General features: G+C 36.7%; 1 protein-coding gene across 4 annotated transcripts in view; it reads left to right on the top strand.

The window, feature by feature from the left end:
- The window catches only part of HELZ (helicase with zinc finger), a 172,473-nt gene that overhangs the window by 50,693 nt on the left and 99,497 nt on the right, over positions 1–22,283 (top strand). For all 4 annotated transcript variants that reach the window (XM_021670872.2, XM_021670873.2, XM_021670871.2 and 1 more), the window contains 4 exons: positions 231–429; positions 879–986; positions 1,969–2,266; positions 12,357–12,624. In XM_021670872.2, coding sequence (XP_021526547.2) covers positions 231–429; positions 879–986; positions 1,969–2,266; positions 12,357–12,624 — 873 coding nt within the window. The remainder of the gene's footprint in view (positions 1–230; positions 430–878; positions 987–1,968; positions 2,267–12,356; positions 12,625–22,283) is intronic.

Below are 22,283 nucleotides of genomic sequence, written 5' to 3'. Positions count from 1 at the left end.
AATTCCAAAGAAAGTCAGTGAATATGGGGAGTTGATGTTTTGATTAACTGTTGTAAATGTTCTCTAAACCTCCTCTCCCTCATTTGTACAAGACAGTATGATAAATATGACTTTTCAGCACATGAAGTTTTGTTTTTCTTAATGAAGAAGTCAGAGGGCAAATGCTGGGAGTTTATTTTTAAATGGTTCAACAAAGTATATGATAAAACAGTCTTTCCTATTCTACTTAGATTTTTAGAGCAAGGAATCTGTAGGTATGGTGCCCAGTGTACTTCAGCACATTCCCAGGAAGAACTAGCAGAATGGCAGAAAAGATATGCTTCACGGCTGATAAAACTGAAACAGCAAAATGAGAATAAACAGCTCTCAGGCAGTTACATGGAAACCTTGATAGAAAAGTGGATGAATTCATTGTCTCCTGAGAAAGTGGTGAGGAAAATAAGCTACATTATTTTTTGTTTGTCTTAAACAATGAACTTGAGTTTGACTTATTATGTCTATTTTGGTTTATTTCCTTATCTTCTTTGCAAAGAACTTGATTCTGATAGAATGATGTTTTTAATAGCCGTAGTAGACCCGTTTGTTAAAAAGCAGAACTAAGTCATTTGTTTGGAGATTTGCCTGTACTGTATTAATTGTCTTCATTCAGGCAGTTTTTGAGTGCTGATCTGTGGTGGTGGTGAATTTTCTTCCCTCTTTTACTTTAGCTTTACTATATTTTGTTCTTATCAAAGTTACTGAAAATGAAGGTATAAAATACTTTGCTCTGTATACAGTTCCATTATCATCTTTACTGTTGACATTTATTTTCCATGCTAAAGGATTTTGTTTGTACCCTTAGCAATAAAAATATAACATAAATTGCTGTCTATTTTCAGCTTAGTGAATGTATAGAAGGAGTAAAGGTAGAGCACAATCCTGACCTGTCAGTTACTGTAAGCACCAAAAAATCCCACCAGACATGGACCTTTGCTCTCACCTGTAAGGTATGAATTTTGTGCTAGTTAAAGCATATAAATTTTGTTTAATTTTCTCAAAGTTTTTTTTGACCTTTGAATCTCTGCATTAAAAGAATATTGAAAATATTTTAATCTAAGTACATTATACTATATTGTACTAAAGTGTATTTCTATATTTTGATCATAAAAAGTACAATTTTAAAAATACTTTTAGTTGAGATCTTTGTAGATATTTAGGGTGCTTTTGTATTTATTTGGTAAAGAGGTATTTTACATATTATAGTCTAAACTTGGGACATAGGATAGGGTTCCTGGCTTATAATTACTTAAAAATTGTTTAATCTGGCAGTTCTAAGATTTTTAAACCATAACAACTTGTTTTTATACTTGATTTGATGAAGTCACAAATTCTTTGACAATGGGTTTTTAATACGGGGCATTTTCTGCATTGCTTCCCATCTTAAATTATATTAGTCAAAGTTTAAGAGTGAAGCACAGTAAAAAGTTTCTATGCATACGCTTAGTGGAAAAGTTTTTGTCTTTTTTTATGGCATTTCTTCCGCTGTACTTTCTGTATCTGGAGATGAAAATTCTAAGAACAGTTAGCTCCAGCCTTGAACCCAATCCAGTGCTTTCCAAGGTAACTGCCCTCTTTTGAAGGCTTCCTACTTGAGGTTACATGAAACTTCTGTAGAAGAGTATGGAAAGTTGGAGGTTGATGGTAATAGAGGGTGAAAACTTTTGCCACAATGAAAAATGAACATATTATAGGAAGAGAAGGGAGGCTATCAATGTAGCATAAATAGATAATTTTAACAACTGATTTTTAAAAAAAAATTCTGATTTTTTTCTTAAATGGCTTTTAAGCACAATTTGTGTTTTAAACATAGTGTGTTAGAAACTTGGAGAAGTAACAGTCCCTTATGGAAATATTTTCGTTGAAGAGCCCAATTACAATTGGATTTTTTTACCCCCTTGTACTCAATGAATTATTTTAACTTCCTTGTAGCCTGCAAGAATGCTGTATCGTGTAGCATTGCTTTATGATGCTCATCGTCCTCATTTTAGTATCATTGCAATATCTGCCGGAGATAGCACTACCCAGGTATCACAAGAAGTCCCAGAAAACTGTCAAGAATGGATAGGAGGAAAGATGGCCCAAAATGGATTAGATCATTATGTGTATAAAGTCGGGATAGCATTTAACACAGAAATATTTGGAACTTTTCGCCAAACCATAGTTTTCGACTTTGGATTGGAACCAGTACTGATGCAAAGAGTAATGATTGATGCAGCTTCTACAGAAGGTAATATTTAGACTTTTTTCCCCCTGATACGATGTATTAAAAAGCAACTTTCAAAAATATGTATTGGTCCCTAAATATATTCCATGGATAGGAAGGGAATAATAATAATAATGAAAAAATCCTGAATTAATTGACTCATTTACTATGTAACAGGCTTATAATGGTTCACACTGTGCCCTGATTTCTTCTTACAGCCACCAGGCACAGCTTGAGCTTTGAGGTTCCCCAAACTTGTATGAGTAGATGATCAGGTCTGCTTTGGTCTGCCAATTTCATTTCACAGTAATATCTTTCAATGTTAGTTTGGGTAGAATATCATTTTATGGTAATTGTGTTTATACCCACAATGTTTATTTTCATGTCCTGTTGACTAGTTAACTTTGCTGATGTTAGTACATTATTTCTGAAAGAAAAGTCTTCAGTAAAATAAGCCTTCATAAATCATTTTGTGCATCCACTAGTGTTAAAGAGGCCAAGGTACCTTTAATAAAATCTGCTCTTTGTTTTTGGGACAAGGTACCTGGTTTCAACATGTAAGTGTGACATAAGGAATTATCTTGTACATTGTCAGTTCATTGCCTATACCTAAATTTTATGCCAAGATTAAACAGGACAAAGAAAGGGCATGTTAGCCCACATTTCCTTTGCTCTTAGTTGGATTTATAGGTGCTTTATTCTTTTTAACAAAAGCTAAATATTTATTTAACAAACACTTCAAAAAGCAGAACTGTATGAAACTTAATTTTGTATTGCTTATAACTATCCATATTATGGAGGACGTTTTACTATGTACCACAATGTCCCATTCATGAGAACCTAGAAGAATTGTTTTTCTCATGAGTGAATACTAGGATTTTATTTGTTTTCACATAGTGTAAAGGTTAAATTGGTCTGTCTTCCTCTTTACTTTAGCTGCTAGTAAGGTTGAAACAATGATGGTGCCCAAATTTAACAATTAGGTGACATCTTCTATGTGTGCTATTATTGCCCAGATTTCATTTAACCCTTATTTCCCACTGACTTTGATCCCTTTTACTTGCTTTTATTCTTTTTTTTTTTTTTTTTTTGAGACGGAGTTTCGCTCTTGATACCCAGGCTGGAGCGCAATGGCGCGATCTCGGCTCACCGCAATCTCCGCCTCCTGTGTTCAGGCAATTCTCCTGCCTCAGCCTCCTGAGTAGCTGGGATTACAGGCACGCGCCACCGTGCCCAGCTAATTTTTTGTATTAGTAGAGACGGGGTTTCACCATGTTGACCAGAATGGTCTCGATCTCTTGACCTCGTGATCCACCCGCCTCGGCCTCCCAAAGTGCTGGGATTACAGGCTTGAGCCACCGCGCCTGGCCGCTTTTATTCTTTAGTATGAATTGTTGTCATCTTTCCAGTACTCTTTGGAATCAGAATAAATTAATTTCCATGGCTAAATAGATATGGTACTTGATAAAACAAAACTAAATTATTTGGTTTATACCTATTACCATAGTATTTGGCAAATTCTTTCTGCAGAGGGCCAGATAGTTAATATTTTAAGTATTGCAGGGCAGGTGTCTCTGTTGCAACTACTCAGCTCTGCTTTGTAATGAGAAAGCAGCCTCAACAATGCATAAACAAATGGGCGTGACTGTATTCCAATAAAACTTTATTTTTAAAAACAATGGCTGCATTTGACTTTGATGTTTTAGTTTGCCTACCCCTATACCAGTAAGTTGCTTTTTGAGAACTACTAGGCAGCATCCTTTTCCAATCATAGAGAGATTCAAGTCATAAAGAGAGACCAACATACATTTCCTATCCTCAAATATAACCGTAAAGGATGTTGTTGGCTTACATGTGGGCTGTATTTTAGAAGTTTGCTTGTAGATTAGTGGCTTAGAACTCAGTCTCCTTTACCCATAGAAATGTTGTCAGTGTTGTCAAGAATTCTTACTAGTTAATAAAATATTTAATTAATAATATAAAATGTTAAATGTCTACAGTAAAATATAAAAGAATGATACTATTAAAACAGATGATATTTAGAGAAGGTGGTGATGAAGAGGAGTTCAGGGCACTTTCATAGGCTTGAGAAGAGTAAAGATACTTTAACTACTTCTGCCTCAGATATGTGTTACTTTTCTAGTCAGAGAAGAATAGCAGTGGACAAAATTCAGAGTCAAATAGAATAGGATTTGAGTTCTGATTTTCTACTTACTATCTGTGTGAGCCTGGGCAGAGTACTTAACTTTTCTGAGCTTCGTGGGGAAACATCTGTAAAATGGGGCTAGTAGTATCTGTCATAGAGTAATGTGAGAACCTGAAACCTTGTAGGACATCTGGCTTATAGTAGACATTTACTTAATAGTAGCTATTATGTTTATCATTAGCCTTGATTAGGATAATTTCTGGCTTATACACAAAAGGAAGAATGTAGGAAAAGAGAAGAGTTGGGTTGTTTTTTGGTTGGTTGGTTTTGTTTTTGTTTTTTAAAATGAGGACTCGGATTAGGGTACAGCCAGAGGAATTAAAAAGCAGAGATGAAGACTCGAGCCCTTGAGGCCGCAGTGCCTGCAGATCTTGGCAACAACACAGTATCGGAGCTGAAAGCGAAGTTTTCTGGGGGCGCGGTGGCTCATGCCTGTAATCCCAGCACTTTGGGAGGGCAACATGGGCAGATCATGAGGTCAAGAGATCAAGACCATCCTGGCCAACATGGTGAAACGCCATCTCTACTAAAAATACAAAAATTAGCTGGGCATGGTGGCGTGTGACTGTAGTTCCAGCTATTCTAGGGGCTGAGGCAGGAGAATCGCTTGAACCCAGGAGGTGGAGGTTGCAGTGAGCTGAGATCGCGCCATTGCACTCTAGCCTGGCTACAGAGTGAGACTCCGTCTCAAACAAACAAACAAACAAAAAACCACAAAAAACGTAGTTTTCCAAGATGACTAATGTTTTGAGCCTGGTAGCTGGAAGAAACAAAGTCTTCTTTCTGATGTTTCTAATATATCAGTTTGAAAATATTTTAAGTTTTACATTTCATTCAGATATGGTAGAAGGTATTTATACAGATGAGGATATCCTCCTCTTTTTAAATAATATCATATCCTTTTTTAAGTGACTTGTTTGTAGTTTGATGTCTTTGCTTTTTTTCCTTTAATTAATTATGTGATAGGAAATAATTGAAAAAACTTCAGCCTTTTCTTGGACTAATTTGGAAACATTAAAATGATTTCACATAGTGAAATTTGCTTAAAGACAGAAAAATAATGAACAATATGAAATGTACAAAATGCATTTTATTATAATAAGATTTTGAAAGTTGGGGAAAGGGAAACTTAGGTCTAGGTTTAGGCAGGCTAGATGACATTGGCTAACATTTTTTGGTCAATAGCATAATGACTCAGGCTAATTTTTAGCTCATTGATAATTTCCCCACCCTTAAAATGGATGTCATTGAATATTTTACCATTTTTGTTAAGTTCTTAAAATTTTTATTGCATGACTACATTTGTTTCAGTGTGATTATGTGGAGAGTCCTAACAGAATTGTAAAGAAATGAAAGCAGGATATAAGTGGTGTAATATTTGTTTCTTGCTTTTATCTTAGTACTATTAGAGTTAGTGTTTTTGATTATCACAGGAGAGTCCTTGTCAGCAAAAAATATGTTTATGGGCAAACAGTTGGTTTATGTGAAATTACAATTTTATAAATGTTCTGAGACAATAAAAATGTAAATGGCAGTGTCCTATTTTGTATCTTTTCCTGGAATACTTGTGTGGACAACATTCAGAGACATTGAGAACAAGATAACTACTTTGTTAAATTGGTGACAATCTGACAGCCTGGCTAATTAGATCTCCAGCCTCAGCCGGTTCATCTTTGGATCTTCCTTGGCCTGGAATTAGGAGAAAAGTGTCATTCCAGGTATAAGTTGGCCAAATGCAATTGGGAATTGAGTTAGGTCTGGGATCTGTCATATTTCCATACAGTTTTGAAAATATAAATTATAATTTATTTTTTGCATACACAAAGAAATTCAGTGATTCTGTGAAATTGGAATTTGGAAGTTACACTTTTTTTTTTGTCTTTTTGTTTTTTTCCTTTTTGTGGAGAATGGGGTCTTGCTATATTGCCCAGGCAGGTCTTGAACTCCTGGGCTCAAGCTATCCTCCGGCCTCTGCCTCCCTAAGAGCTGGAATTACAGGTGTGAGCCACAGTGCCCAGTGAAACTGGAATTTGGGAAATATATATATATATATTTGTTTGTTTGTTTGTTTGTTTATTTACAACACTCTTGCTCTGTTGCCCAGGCCAGAGTGCACTTACAGCTCACTGCAGCCTTGAACTCCTGGGCTCAAGTGATCTTCCCACCTCAGCTTCCTAAGTAGCTGAGGCTGAGACTATGGGTGCACACCACCATGCCTGGCTAATTAAAAAAATTTTTTTTTGTAGAGACAGGGTCTTGCTGTGTTGCTCAGGCTGGTCTCAAAGTCCTGGGCTCAAGCAATTCTTCTACCTCAGCCTCCCAGAGTGCCGAGTTGATAGGCATGAGCCACCATGCCTGGCCAGTATGTATCTTTTTTCTGGCAATTACTCCTTCTCAGTGGGAAATACTTATTGCATCTTCCACTTGATTGGCTGTTCATTGTTTTTAAGCAAGTTTTTGTCTTTAAGCGGATGCTGGAAACATATTTTTCTTCCATAAAGTTATAAATATGGACCATGCTAGGCTATTAGCTCAGCATTTTCTAAATTGTGTTCCACTAAAATTAATAGTAACACCTAAGGTGTAGAATTCCATGTACAAATAAGTTTAGAAATGTAGCATGCATTATTTCCCTCTTAGAGAATCACAGTGTAGCTCAGTTAATCATTGGCCCCTCTTGGTGTCTGTCAAAGGGATATGCTCATGTGACTTAATTATGTTAGTGTGTTACTCATTGAAACTTAAAATCAAGTTATATAGCAAATGCTTATATTTATCTAGTTAATTGTTCAGTATTGAACTAAAAGTCCTACTGACTTTAGTTAATTCAAATTTGAATTGGAGGAAAATAAACATAGGTTTTGGGTTTCTTTCTTTCCTTCCTTCCTTCCTTCTTTCTTTTTTTCCTTTCTTTCTTTCTTTCTTCTTTCTTTCTTGTCACAATACCTAAAGCATCCAGAGATTTTTTATTTGTAGACCATAAACAAATTTTTTTTTTCTAGTCATTTTGACAATCCTGAAAACTCTTCAGGAAGTGAGTGACTTTAGCTTTGCTTTTTCTGTTTTTTTTTTTTTTTCCCTTGTTGGGGAGATTCAGGTTCAGAAAAAGATACTATATACTAAGAATGTTTTTGGACTAAGGATATGCTTTTCAAAAATGTGTGGTAGAAGGCGTCTGCAAAGGAAGGACGCTAGTGAGTTATCCCCTTGTTTAGAAAACAAACTGCATTCTTATGGTTTACACCACAACTTGATTAATGGAAATTTTTATTTGGCAAAATTGATTTGGAATTCTGTTTTGAATATCTGGAAGCAACATGTTGAAAATGAACTGTTGTAGTTAAATATGGAAACTTGATATCATATATTTCTCTAGTTTGAGTCTAGCTGTCTATGTTAACATTAGCATTAAAATTTAGTCTATCTTAAAAAGTATTCCCAATTCAAAGTTGTTAAGAACACATTATATATCTACATAATATTAGGTGATCAGAAAAGTAATAGAAAAATAGACTTAACAAATAGTTTGTCAATAAAAGATAAATGAAACAGAGTAAAAGCATGTAAAAAGCATGAGGTATTTCTTAATGCTCTTACTCTTCTGTTTTACCTTTTTGTTAGCCTTTTTCAGAGAGAGAAAATAGGGACAGTTAATACGGGCCACCTAAGAGATACTCACCTTGCTTCTGTGGGGCAATTTGGGTGAAAGACAGGCGCTATAGAAATGGATCACTGAAGCAGTAGTTTGGGATTACTGTGGGATTTTATTGTTACTTTGGGCAATCAAGATTTGTAAAGCCACATACCAAAATATTTTCTAAGGAAGACTGTGGTATCTGATTTTGGAGTTAGGAAGCATTTCATCTCATTCTCTAAGTCCCAGATAAACATAGCAGGTTTTCAAAAATTCTATATTTAACACCCATTTATTGCCTGCCTCTTATGTGTCAGGACTTGTGCTGGGTACTGAGAACACTCAATTCCCTGCCTCCACCCTTATTTTCTTCTTATCTACCCTCCAGTTCCTCTTAAAGGTATTTTTCAAGTCTGCTGTACTAGGTACTTCAAGAGGAAACAAACCCACCCTTTGGAGGCTTTATTAGAATAGTGAATACATGGTTGAAATGCAAGCACTGCTATTCTCAGGGTCAGAAGGACAAGAGAAGTTGGGAAATATATCTTGTGTCAGACTAATTATTTTAACCTTGAATTCTGTTTTTGATGGCGGCAGCCCTTCAAAAGACTGTTATTTTCAAAAGATTAGGTGTATTCTAATTATCTTTAACTTTTTCATACGGATTTCTGTTAAAATCAATTTATAGTCTTTGCCTAGCACATCTCAGAGTAACACAGTCCATAGTTCTGTAATTTCTGTCAGGTTTGCTTTGAGATTTATTATATTATAGGATTTGGTTAATAAGTCAGTGTTAAACCCTTCCTAAATGGTTTTATGAATATTGATCCTATCCTGCTCACTTCTCTCTCTCTTTTTTTAAGATGGAGTCTTGCTTTGTCACCCAGGCTGGAGTGCAGTCACGCAATGTTGGCTCACTGCAACCTCCGCCTCCCGGGTTCAAGCGATTCTCCTGCCTCAGCCTCTTGAGTAGCTGGGACTACAGGCATGAGCCACCACACCCGGCTAATTTTTTTTGTATTTTTAGTAGAGATAGGGTTTTGCCATGTTGACCAGGATGGTCTCGAACTTCTGACCCTAGGTGATCTGCCTTCCTCAGCCTCCCAAAGTGCTGGGATTACAGGTGTTAGCCACAACGCCCGGCCACTTCTCATCTTTCCAGTGTGTTTCATTTAGCCTAATCTAGGCTGAAGAAAATTCATGCCAAGGATGCACTGGCTCAGGCTGCCCTGAGTGCTAAGGTGTTAGCAGGTACACATGTACTGTAAGGTGGAGATGACAAAGAGCCCCAGTAGGAGTCACGCCCAGTGTCCGCATAAGGTACCTATGTCCTTCCTGTATTTACAAGGTGACCTTTAAGCACTGTAAGTTAGGTGGGTCATTACATAGATATAGTAAGTTTCTTTGTACAAGTGAGAGGAATGGAGCCAGAAGTTTGACTCAAATTCAGATGAAGGAGGGAAAGAGACATGAATTTTGCATACTGTATCCTTAGTAGGAGTCACTGGCCACAGTTCATTTTTGACATCCGAGTTGAAGACTTAGATCGGTAGTTTGTAGGCTTCTTGTTACTGACATGTGTGGATTTTTTTTTCAAGATTCTTTTTGCTCCCCTAGTTTTCCTTTCCCCTGCACTGTGTTTAAAGTCATTAAAAAATAATAATAAATGGAATAAAATTTAGTATTACTTGAGAATTGTTTTGAAATTACTGTGCTAACTGCTGAAGACACTTAGCTTTTAATTTTTATGCATACATAATAGTTGTGTACATTTATGAAGTATGTGTGATATATTGATATAGACACTTAAGAGTTTTGTAAAATAAAGGTGGAAATCAGGGTACTATATAGATAAAATCAGAAAAACAAATACTATTATTGCTCATGGCACTTTTCCCCACAAGTCTGATACTGCTAACCCAGAGTAGAAAGGCTTTCTATATTTTGTTTGTATATTAGTTTATTCAAAAAGCTTTTTCAAGGGAAAGCTCTATCGTTTTAGGTTTGTTCTTGTCTCAGCTACTTAAACATCAGTTAGGAATAACTAGTGACTTTTGAAAGTATATGAACATAATAGTAGTCTAGGCATAGTCTGAATTAATTTTATTAAAGAAAAATGTAAAATACAATTATAAAATATAATCTCCCCACTGCCAAAGAGTAGTTAGACCTCCTTAAACTACGTACTAAATAGATTCTTTATTATTATGTAGAGTTTGGTTTTTATTTATTTTTAAAGAGCTGGTTATTTGGTATGTCAGTAATATTCTGTTTCTCTTTTTGGCTTTTGAACTAAGGACAAAAATTATATACCTCTTTGCTATGTTGATTAGTACCTGATGTTTAGTGATGGTATAATCTAGTTTAGAGGCATTGGCGTTTGTAACATTTCAATACTTTTTGTAGCTATGGTCTAATGAATAATAAGGCAGTTCTCAATTTCAAAGTGATTTTTTTTTTGAGATGGAATCTTGCTCTTTCGCCCTCCTTATGCTCTTGGCTCACTGCAACCTCCACGTCCGAGGCTCAAGCAATTCTCCTGCCTCAGCCTCCTAAGTAGCTGGGATTACAGGTGCCTGCCACCATGCCTGGCTAATTTTTATATTTTCAGTAGAGACAGGGTTGGCTATACTGGTCTGGAACTCCTAACCTCACATGATCTACCCGCCTCAGCTTCCTAAAGTGCCAGGATTATGGGAGTGAGCCACCATGCCTGGCCGTCAAAGTGATTTAGGAAGAAAATGTTGTTGGTATACCTTAGGAAACTTCTGCTTGTGAGGCTATTGCAAAAACAGGTCATCAATCTAGAGAATTTTTTTTATGATAGCTAATTTTATTATATATTTAAATTTTGTTTTAGAGACAGCATCTTGCTATATTGTTCAGGCTAGTCTTGAACTGCTGACCTCAAGCGAGCCTCCTGACTTGGCCTCCCAAAGTGCTGGGGTTACAGGCGGGAGCCACCATGGACAGCCCCAGTCCAGAGTATATTTTTAAAGTGCAAGTTTTTATTAAGCAGTCCATCTTTACATTTGATGATTATAATGGTATTTGTGTTGCCATTTTAGAAATAAAACTGGCATGTAAAAATGCCTTTTCAAGGAGCAAAGGTTAGAAATTATTAAGATTATTAGGATAAGCTGTTTGCCACTATTGAGACATTTATCTTGGTGAATGACTAGGCTCATGTTTATAATGTCTATGTAACATTTAAATGTTGCAGAATCTCTGAGAAAGATATGGCAATTATGCATTGTGTTGTCATTTCAAAGATAGTTTAGGATAATTTGTACTTTGGAGACTGATCTTTGCCTAACTTTTAAATATTTCTTCCTAAAATTTTAATCTATGTTGTGAAACTGTCCTTCCAATTATGTTATGTCAAAATCTTGGTGTAATAAATCAGTCGTTACATTTTTTTTCTTTTGGTTAAGTTTTCTTTTTATAGGTATTATACGTATGTTTCATTCAATAGAAAAGTAATCTGCACTCTGTATAGAGTGAGCAAACCTCATGCTTAGAGTTTATGTTACTATGGATTTCACCTTGTGCTGGTATTGTGCTACTTTTTTCCCCTGATAAGTCAGAACTTCAACAGTCATTTGTTTTGATATTGTGCCCTACTTACAGTATAATTTAACGGAGGCTAACCTGGAGTTTTTGGAAATGTCATTTGAATGGCATTGTATTGCATTTTAGTAAGCACTTAGCAGTGTTTTACATTAATGTTTTCTAAAAGATTGTTTGTAGTAAGTTGACTTTCAGATACTGTAGTTTCATTGTGCTTTATTACATAAGAAAAGATTTAACATTTTACAGTTTTTGATTTTCTCTTTTTATAATGGGATGGGTATTGGTAGCAGGAAGAGAAAGTGATTATCATCTGATAAAACCTATGAAGAGTTTATCATATCTTTTTCACACAGATCAGATTTCACTTGACTGAAGAGTTAATTTCTAAATGTTAATCGGTATTTTAAAAATGTTAATAATTTCTGGCATGTCCTAGCTTGATAAAAAAATTTTTTTTTTTAAACATGATTTATGCTAATGTTATTTTGTTTTGTTTTGTTTCTCAAGATGGGGAAAATATTCCGTCAATGGGTATTTGTATTGTTTTGTTTTTAGGAATTTCAGCTCTAGCATATACAGTTCTCATACCAAAATATGTAATGTCTTTAAGGATTCTAATGTTATTTAAGAATTTTAATGTTATTTAAAAATTTTAATATTGCATTTCTTTATAAATTTTTTGTTTGTTTGTTTCCATTTAGATCTCGAATATCTGATGCATGCAAAACAGCAGCTAGTAACTACAGCTAAGCGTTGGGATTCTTCCTCTAAGACTATTATAGATTTTGAACCTAATGAAACTACTGATTTGGAGAAGAGCCTTCTTATCAGATACCAAATTCCCCTCTCTGCTGACCAGCTATTTACCCAGTCCGTTTTAGACAAGTCATTGACCAAGACCAACTATCAGTCACGGTTACATGACCTTCTTTATATTGAGGAGATAGCCCAGTATAAAGAAATCAGCAAGTAAGTTACTTTAGAAACACTTTAAAACAAAAAGTCTCCCCTTTGGATGGTATTTTTAATCTTTGAAATGGAAGTGTGTGTAAGTGAAAACAGGAAGTAAGTGGTTGTTAATAACTGTATTCCGTCTTTAAATGAAATATGAGCTTACCCCTGTTATTTAATGCACAGTTCATTTCTTTTTTTTTTTTTCTTTTTCTTTTTTCTTTTGCACAGTTCATTTCTATAAGACCTTACTAAACATCTATTAGGGGACAAGCTCTTTGCCACATGCCAGGAGTATAAATCTGCAGTTCCTGCTCTTAAGGAGCTTTCAGTCAAGCACTGAATGAATATTTGTTGAACAAGGTATACAACAACTGAAAGAGACCACAAACTTGAAAAGTTGTTGTAAGAATGAGAGTGTATAGATGTTCAGGAAAACAGTTTGATAATAGAACAGCTTTATAGCAGTTTGTCAATACCTTAACATATTTTACATTTTATCCATATGCCACAGGTTAAGACCAAGTGCTTAAAAGCTTATTTGAATTATTTTAGGAAAAATAATCTCAGAAAAGAAAGAGTAGAGAAGATGCTAGTGAAATAGTTGTATTTGGTAGTAGCTTTCTATTAATACATTTTAGATTTGGAGACAAACCTTAAAAATTCCACCACAATTATGAGGCCTGAATACATTTTTATAAGTAGTTTTACTTTTAAATATAGCTGAGCCAGCATATTTTTCTTCTCCAGGATGCCTGATTGGTTCTTTGTCATTAGTAGTATTAATAAATACTGAACACTCATTAAGAGTGTATTCAGAAAAGGAAAGCGAAAACTTACAGATACTTTGGTTACCCTATTTATAGATGAGTTATGATCTAACTTTTGAAAATACCTAATTTCAAATTAAATGCATGTAAAATTTACAAAGTCAGATGGAGTATATTTTTCATTACTCTAAGACTTTAAATCCTGGCCCATTGATGGTCTCTTAAAAGGCTTTTATCAATTGTGTCTGTAGGCTGTTTTAATGAAATTATTAGTTATTAAATAAGAAGGACAGTGGCTTGTATCGTATATATTATTTATATTATCTTGGATTCTTTTTCCTTAGGAAAGAACACCGTGATAAATCATAAATATTGGGATTAAATAGAATTTAAAAGCTTATCAGAATCCTGGAAACTATTTTTAAGTATCATAGTAGGAATTCAGAAAAAAATACATATTAACATTTATTTAATATTTTATTAAAGTTTATAAATCATTTCATTACTTGAGAATGTGCAAGTAAAGCTCAAAAAGCTTGTGGATTATTAAATTAAAAATAATCTCTTAAAAGTAGAAACTTGTCTGAATAGAAAAAAGGAGAATCCCTTCAAAATTGTAGAGGTTAAATACTGATCAAGTAACTAAGGCTGGGCGTGGTTGCTCACACTTGTAATTGCAGCACTTTGGGAGGCTGAGGTGGGTGGATTGCTTGTGCTCAAGAGTTTGAGACCAGCCTGGGCAACACAGTGAGACCTCGTCTCTACAAAAAGTTAAAAAATTAATCAGGTAAGACATGTGCCAGCTACTCTGGGGCCTGAGGTGGGAGAATCACTTGAGCCCAGGAGGTCCAGGCTTCAGTGAACTTTGATCACATCACTGGCTTGGTGAGAGTGTGAGACCCTGTTTCAAAAAAAAAACAAACCAAATAGTTGAAAGTGCCCTCTAAGAGTACCTTGCAAGGGCTATCATAGCCAGTCTGAGAGAGTCTTAAAAATATTAGCATAAAAAAAAAAAAAATGATGGCAAACTAAGTTGGTGTGATCCTTCTAAAAAATATTATTATAATTTTGAGACAGGGTCTGACTCTATCACTAAGGCTGAAATGTAGTGATACAATTTTGGCTTACTGCAGCCTCAACCTCCCAGGCTTATTTAATCTTTAAAATGGAAGCCTACCTGGAGAGGCTGAGTGGCTGAGACTGCAGGTATGCATCACCACAGCCAGCTTCATTTTGTATTTTTTGTAGAGATGGGGTTTTTGCCTAGGGCTGATCTGGAACTCCTGGGCTCAAGTGATCCACCCGCCTTGGCCTCCTGAGGTGCTGGGATTACAGGCATGAGTCACTGCACCTGGCCCAGTTTGTGTGCTCTATCTGAAGAGTTGTTTGGCAATTTGTATCAAGGACATTAAATTTGAATATTTTGGTGTGGAAATTCTACTTATGGGGAATCATAATGAAGAAATAATCAGAGTCAAAGATGTCTGGACACATGTCTTTTAAAGAGTAGTGGCCGGGCGCGGTGGCTCAAGCCTGTAATCCCAGCACTTTGGGAGGCCGAGGCGGGCGGATCACGAGGTCAAGAGATCGAGACCATCCTGGTCAACATTGTGAAACCCCGTCTCTACTAATACAAAAAAATTAGCTGGGCATGGTGGCGCGTGCCTGTAATCCCAGCTACTCAGGAGGCTGAGGCAGGAGAATTGCCTGAACCCGGGAGGCGGAGGTTGCGGTGAGCCGAGATCGCGCCATTGCACTCCAGCCTGGGTAACGAGAGCGAAACTCCGTCTCAAAAAAAAAAAAAAAAAAAAGAGTAGTGAAGAATAAGTTAATTATGATATAGCTGTATGATTGAATGTTATATAACTGTTGAAATTATGTTCTTGAAGAATTTTTAATACAGTGATGACTCATGATATAATATTAGGGAAGAAAATACACTAGTTATAACACCTTACTGCCATTCTAATTTTATATAGACGCCTGCACACATACATGTATGTGTTTATGTATAAAAATGCTGGAAAGAGTTAAAGCAAAATGTTCTGGTTGGTGGACTAACAGGTGATTTTTATGTTGTAATAGTTTTTTCTACTTTTGAAATGTTCTATAATGACCAAATACTACTCTTATAATTAAGAAAATGTGAACAAGGAAATATAAAGAAAACTGGTACATGATCAGTGGCAACACTTGATGGTCATGGTGTACAAAGGCCCTTAGGTATGAAAAGAAGAGATTGTGGTATGGCAGTGGTAAGATAGTGTATAGTATTTTTATAGGAACTTCTGAGCTTTCTCTGTTTTTTAATCTTTAAAGTTATATCATAGTTATTGACTCAAGTAGGGATATTTATAAACTGAATGTAAATCAGCAGGATCACGATTGGTGTATTCTGTCCACAACTACACAAGAGTTTTGAAGGATCTTCAAGATAGAAATGTTAATTTATTGCAACCTGCCTAACATGTGACAAGTAGTTACTGTGCTAGAGAATTCTGGAATTTCTGGTGATACTCTCACCTAAAGGTAGCCCTGGATATGAAGGCTGGTAAATTAAACTTCTGAATTTGGCAGGCCTGTAAAAGTTAGTGAAATACAGTGCAGAATTGGTATACGTATAAAGAAACAGATCCTATAGTAATTAGATAGAGTTCTCGGAATGCATCTGTAAGCAAGTAGACATGGATTGTGAAGAATTTTCAAAAGTCTGTGACAGTTTCATATGTTGCTTAAAAGAGTATTATTTTGTTTTCTCCTTCGCTCTTTAAACTTAGTATTTATTTGCATTTTAATGTTGCCTTGAATTTAATTTACATTTAGTTGTTAATTCTTTAAGTAGAAATAATGTAAGATATATTTTAACAAATTTGGGGGAGGTCTCTATGCAGCTTCTAAGCTGTGATCTAGTGCAGGGCTCAGTAACTTTTTCTGTAAAGGGCCAGATAGTAAATATTTCAGGCTTTGAGAATTTCATACAGGCCTGGTTGCATTTCTTCTTCTTCTTCTTCTTTTTTTTTTTTTTTTGTAAAATCTGTTGTCAGTTAAGGACTATACGAAAACAGTCTGAAGGTTGGCTTTGGCCTTTAGGCTGTGCTCTAGCATATCTGACTAGACCATTTTGCTTGTCTGTTCAATCAATACCAGTCATCAGAGCAAACCCAAGTCACTATTAGCATCATGAAGAATGTTTTGTTGTGGTTTGAGACCCAATTTAAAGATAAGAGACAGTGGTATGCCTATATAAACTCATCTCTCTAAATGACTTGGATGTGTATTGGCAGTAATAAATGTGTTCTGAACACATTGAAGTTTGCCTCGTTGTGACATTGTGGTCAGATCTGCCACACAATTAGTAGGATATTTCCAAGGTCCATAGAATGTTTCAGTTTTCTGTGAACTTTGACAATTTAAGCAGAATATTTCTTTCTTTCTTTTTTTTTTTTTTTTCTTGAAATGGAGTTTCACTCTTGTTGCCCAGGCTGGAGTGCAATGGTGCAATCTTGGCTCACTGCAACCTCCGCCTCCCGGGTTCAAGTGATTCTACTGCCTCAGCCTTCTGACTAATTGGAATTACAGGCGAGTGCCACCATGCCCAACTAATTTTGTATTTTTAGTAGAGGTAGGGTTTCACTATGTTGGCCAGGCTGTTCTCAAACACCTGACCTCAGGTGATCCACTTGCCTTGGCCTCTCAAAGTGCTGGGATTACAGGTGTGTGCTACCGCACCTGGCCAGAGCAGAATATTTTTTATCACAAAAGTAGTTATCAAGGAGATTCATACTAATTTCTTAAATTTTGATGATAAGGGTTGCAGGAGACTGAGGCAGGAGAATCACTTGAATCCATGGATTTGAGGCTGCAGTGAGCTGTGATCGTACCACTGCACTCCAACCTGGGCTACAGAGCAAGACCCCGTCAGACTATGCCTTTCACATGGTTATTTTAGCATTTCTTCCTAGAAAGTAGATTGAAAAATGGGTCCCAAGATTAGAAAATGGCTCTGAGGACAAAGTTTCTCTCTCATCTACCCTGTCCCCAACACACAAGCACCCTCCATTGCAATTATAATAATCAATTGGCAGTTTCCCCAAAACTCTATTCTCTTATTCTCATATCCTGTTTCCTTTAACCAAATACTTACTTTTTTTTTGAAACGAAGTTTCACTCTTGTTGCCCAGGCTGGAGTGCAATGGCCCCATCTCGGCTCACTGCAACCTCTGCCTCCCGGGTTCAAGTGATTCTCCTGGTTCACTTCCCAAGTAGCTGGATTATAGGAGCCCACCACCACACCTGGCTAACAGGGCCATGAGAAACTAACAGGTTCTGTGATGGGTGAATGAAGGTTGGAAAGTAGATTGAAAAATGGCTCCCAAGATTTAAATACATTTTGGTTTGAGAGGCTGGATTTAATAATCTAGTTTTTTTTTTTTTTAATTGAGATGGAGTCTTGCTCTGTCACCCAGGCTGGAGTGCAGTGGCGCGATCTCGGCTCACTGCAACCTCTGCCTCCCGGGTTTGAGTGATTCTCCTGCCTCAGCCTCCCGAGTAGCTGGGACTACAGTGGCCTGCCACCACGCTCGGCTAATTTTTTGTATTTTTAGTAGAGATGGGGTTTCACCGTGTTAGCCAGGATGGTCTTGATCTCCTGACCTCGTGATCTGCTTGCCTCGGCCTCCCAAAGTGCTGGGAATATAGGCGTGAGCCACTGCGCCTGGCCCTCCTTTTTTTTTTCCTTTTAAGGGATGATTTTTTTCAAAGCAGTACAGAAAGTACCATTTTTTCTTAGGTTGTTTTAGTGTAAGATGTGTGTAGATCGCAAAGATAATACTGTATTTCATTTCGTTTAAGTTTTAGAAAATGCTTTTCTTTTAAGATTTGTTTTACTTCTTTTAGCCTCAGTCACATGTTGATGTGTGTTCAGTAATGATTCTACTTTGAAGTGAAATCTGTTTGATTTTAAGAGATACGTTTTCAAAAGAAATGTACTTTAGCTGTAGCTGTTGTGTCCATCAAACTGTCCCTGCCTCATCGGGTCATTGTGGTTGGCTTCTCAGTGCTAACAGTTGGCATGACAGGCCTAGTGTGGGGTGCACATTTTATCATTAGGATGGTTGCTGTTTCAGTTCTATTGCTCTGCTTCAGTAAACTCAGGGATTGTTTTATTACTTTGATTTTTATTGTTCATATAGTTAGAAATCACATGAAATGAAAATCACTATATAGATTTGAAATTTTTAAAAAGTTACACTCGAGAGATAAATTGTTGCTAAGGTTGGTAGAACCATATTTCTCATTAGCATAGAAGTATCTTTTTAAGTCTATTGAATATTCAGTTGGCTATAATTCTGCCATTCCCTAAAAGGTTAGGAATTATGTAAACTTTAAGGTTGATTTTATTTTATTATTTCTTTTGAGATAGAGTCTCGCTCTCTTGCCCAGGCTGGAGTGCAATGGTATTCATCTCAGCTCACTGCAACTTCTGTCTCCTGGGTTCAGGCGATTCTTCTGTCTCAGCCTCCTGAGTAGCTGGGACTGTAGGCATGTACCACCATGCCTGGAGAACTTTTGTATTTTTAGTAGAGACGGGGTTTTACCATATTGGCCAGGCTGGTCTCAAACTCCTGACCTCAAGTGATCCAAAGCCTCCCAAAGTACTTGGATTACAGGCTTGAACCATCATGCCCAGCCTAAGGTTGATTTTAAAATGTGGCATGCAACAATGGAAAGATGGTTTTTCTTCTTAGTAAGAAATATTTTTGTTAATTGTAGGATATATTTTCTAGTTTAGATATTTCTAAGTTATTAAATTTCAAAAAGTTCATATTTTAATATCTAAGATTACTAACATAATTTTAGTTTTAGCCTGTTACTCTTTTATACAAATTAATTATTAGTAGCTATAACCTCTACTAGAAAGTCCATAATGTCTGCATCTTGAACATGTGATGAATTTTCTGTGGGAAAAGTCTTAGGACTTTATTTCTTAGCAATTCTAGTGCCTCTACCACAAGAGATTGTTACAGGGCACAACTAAAGTCACAAAAAGATTCTCTTGTTGCTCTAAACTGTGAGATTAATTTCTGGTGCTTGCTAAATTGTGATCAAGTGTTTTGGGATGGCGATTCTCAAATAACATGAGTGAAATTCTGATATATGGCCTAAGGCCTGGGTGCAGTGGCTCACACCTGTAATCTTAGCACTTTGGGAGGCCATGGTGGGCAGGTCTTTTGAGCCCAGGAGTTTGAGACCAGTCTTGGCAACATGGTGAGACCCCATCTCTACAAAAAATACAAACATTAGCTGGGCGTGATGGTGTGTGCCCGTGATCCCAGCTACTTGGGAGGTTGAGGTGGGAGGATCGCTTGAGCTCAGGAGGTCAAGGCTTCAGTGAGCCAAGATCATGCTACTGCACTCTAGCCTGGGTGACAGTGAGACCCTGTCTCAGAAACCCACAAAAAGCTATTTAAAAATGTATATGCCTTAAGATAGTTGAGCAGTATATCACAGGATTTCAAGAATATGTTAGGGAATAATATAAAGTGGCTGAAGTGGGAATATGGTGCTTGGAAAAACAATCAGATTATTAAAAAACATAAAATTAATCCAACGAACAAAAGTTATTGAATATTGAAGGTGCTATGTTCTATGCTAGTCACTGCTGATTCTACGGCAAGCAAAATATGTTTCCTTGTCCCCCAAAAGTTTGTAATCCAATAGGAGAGACAGGCCCATAAATACAGGGTTGTGATAAAACATGATCAGCACTGCACTAGAGGATTGCACAAGGGCCCCATGGGAGAGGCACTTTCCCACCTCAGTGGAGAGAAGGAGGGTAGTCAAGTCAAGGAGGGGCTCACATTTGCTTTCTAGAGCAGATGGAATGTAAGTTGAACTTTGAAAAACAGGTAAGATTTGTCAGGTTTAGAAGTGGGACAAGGCCAGGTGTGGTGGCTCACGCCTGTAATCCGAGCACTTTGGGAGGACAAGGCAGGTGGATCATCTGAGGTTAGGAGTTCAAGACTAGCCTGGCCAACATGGTGAAACCCCATCTTTACTAAAAATTCAAAAAATTAGCCAAGTGTGGTGGTGGGCGCCTGTAATCTCAGCTACTCGGGAGGCTGAGGCAGGAGAATTGCTTGAACCCAAGAGGCGGAGTTTGCAGTGAGCTGAGATGGGGCCATTGCACTCCAGCCTGGTCAACAAAAGAGAAACTCTGTCTCAAAGAAAAAAAGAAGGGGAAGCAGCCAGTTGTTTATTATAGTTGCAATGGAGGGTGCTTGTGTGGTGGGGACAGGGTAGATGAGAGAGAAACTTTTTCCTCAGAGCTAAAGAAAGCTACTTATCAGATTTGCATTTTATAGAGATCCTCTGATGGGGGTATGGAAAACAGATTTGAGACAAGAAGTCATGTTAGAAGTTTATTATAGTAATCCAAGTTAAAAATGTTGAAATGCAGATGAATTAGGAAGGGGAGGAACTAACAGGGCATAGTGAGTCTTTGATGGGTGAGTGAAGGTTGGTGAGAGAGGCAGGGTCAAGGATGACTTGATTTTTGGCTTGGATACCTGCGTGGATGATAGTGCCGTTCTCTAAGTTGTTAATACATAATAATACATGGGAAGATTGGGTTGGGTCACATTGGGAGGTCAGATAGTCAGTTTTGCATATACTGAGTTTAAAGGACATACAAACAGAAGTATCCATTTGATAGTTGGATTTACAGACCTGAGCTAGGAGATCTGGGAAAGGGTGACGTAGCAAGAACTTAGAGTAGAAGGAAGGCAGGTGGAGCTTATAGGAGTAGTTGGTGCTTAGATGGGAGATGGAGAGCAACTAGGAGAGGTAGGAAGAAAACTAGGAGAGTATTACCAAACAGAAGTCAGTGGAAGAGGGAGTTCAAAAGAAGAAGACATAGACTATATAGTGAAAAAACAGTTAAGAAAACTACATCATCTTAGCAAAAAGAGGTGCTTTGTGAATCAAGAATTTCTTGCACTATAAATAATCTCTTCCCTCTGAGAAAGTTGAAATGACCCCTAAACTCTGCATATTATATGGATACTAAAGGAAAGTAAAATTTTAACTTAATTTGAGAAAGCATGAGTAAAGGAAGAGTTCCGTGTTTTTTTTTTTTTTTTTTTTTTTTTAAGACAGAGTCTTCTGCTCTCACCCAGGCTGGAGTGCAGTGGTGCTATCTCAGGTCACTGCAACCTCCATCTCCTGGGTTCAAGCGATTCTCCTGCCTCAGCATCCTGAGTGGCACAGGCCAGGCCAGGCCATCACGCCCAGATAATTTTTGTGTTTTTAGTAAAGATGGGGTTTCACCATGTTGGTCAGGCTGGTCTCGAACTCCTGATCTCAAGTGATCTTCCTGCCTTGGCTTCCCAAGGTGCTGGGATTACAGGTGTGAGCCGCTGCACCTGGACTCCTGTTCTTTTTAAAAGCATATATTTTATTTAAAAAGCAAAAAGCAGGTGAACACAGATTCTATGTAAACTGAGGAGTATTTTGTTTCATTGTCATTTCAAGACTTAAATGATTCCATGGAGCACATTCCAAAGAGTGAAGCACAACTAGATAACATACTGTATTTCTTTAAATTACTATCCTACTCTTGTTTGGATCTAGTGAATTATGCATAGAGAATGAGAGAAATATAATGTGATTTTTAGAAATTATGCATATCACTTGTAGATATTAAGCAAATTCTGCTGGAATTCATTTGCTCCTTTTATAAAGCCACATTACTAAATATTAACTTCAATGTCTATTTACATATCTTTTTTTAGCCTTAAGTATTCTATTGTAAATCTATTTTAAAATTACTAACAAAGCTCATAAACTATTATTACAAGCATAAATAGCTATTCAGATGTGTTAGTTTCATTATTTTTTATTTCTATA

This window comes from Aotus nancymaae, unplaced genomic scaffold (assembly GCF_030222135.1).
Source record: "Aotus nancymaae isolate 86718 unplaced genomic scaffold, 86718_ANA_hifiasm-v0.15.2.pri h1tg000089l, whole genome shotgun sequence".
Classification (NCBI taxonomy): domain Eukaryota; kingdom Metazoa; phylum Chordata; class Mammalia; order Primates; family Aotidae; genus Aotus; species Aotus nancymaae.
This window is presented reverse-complemented; position numbering and strand designations above follow the sequence as displayed.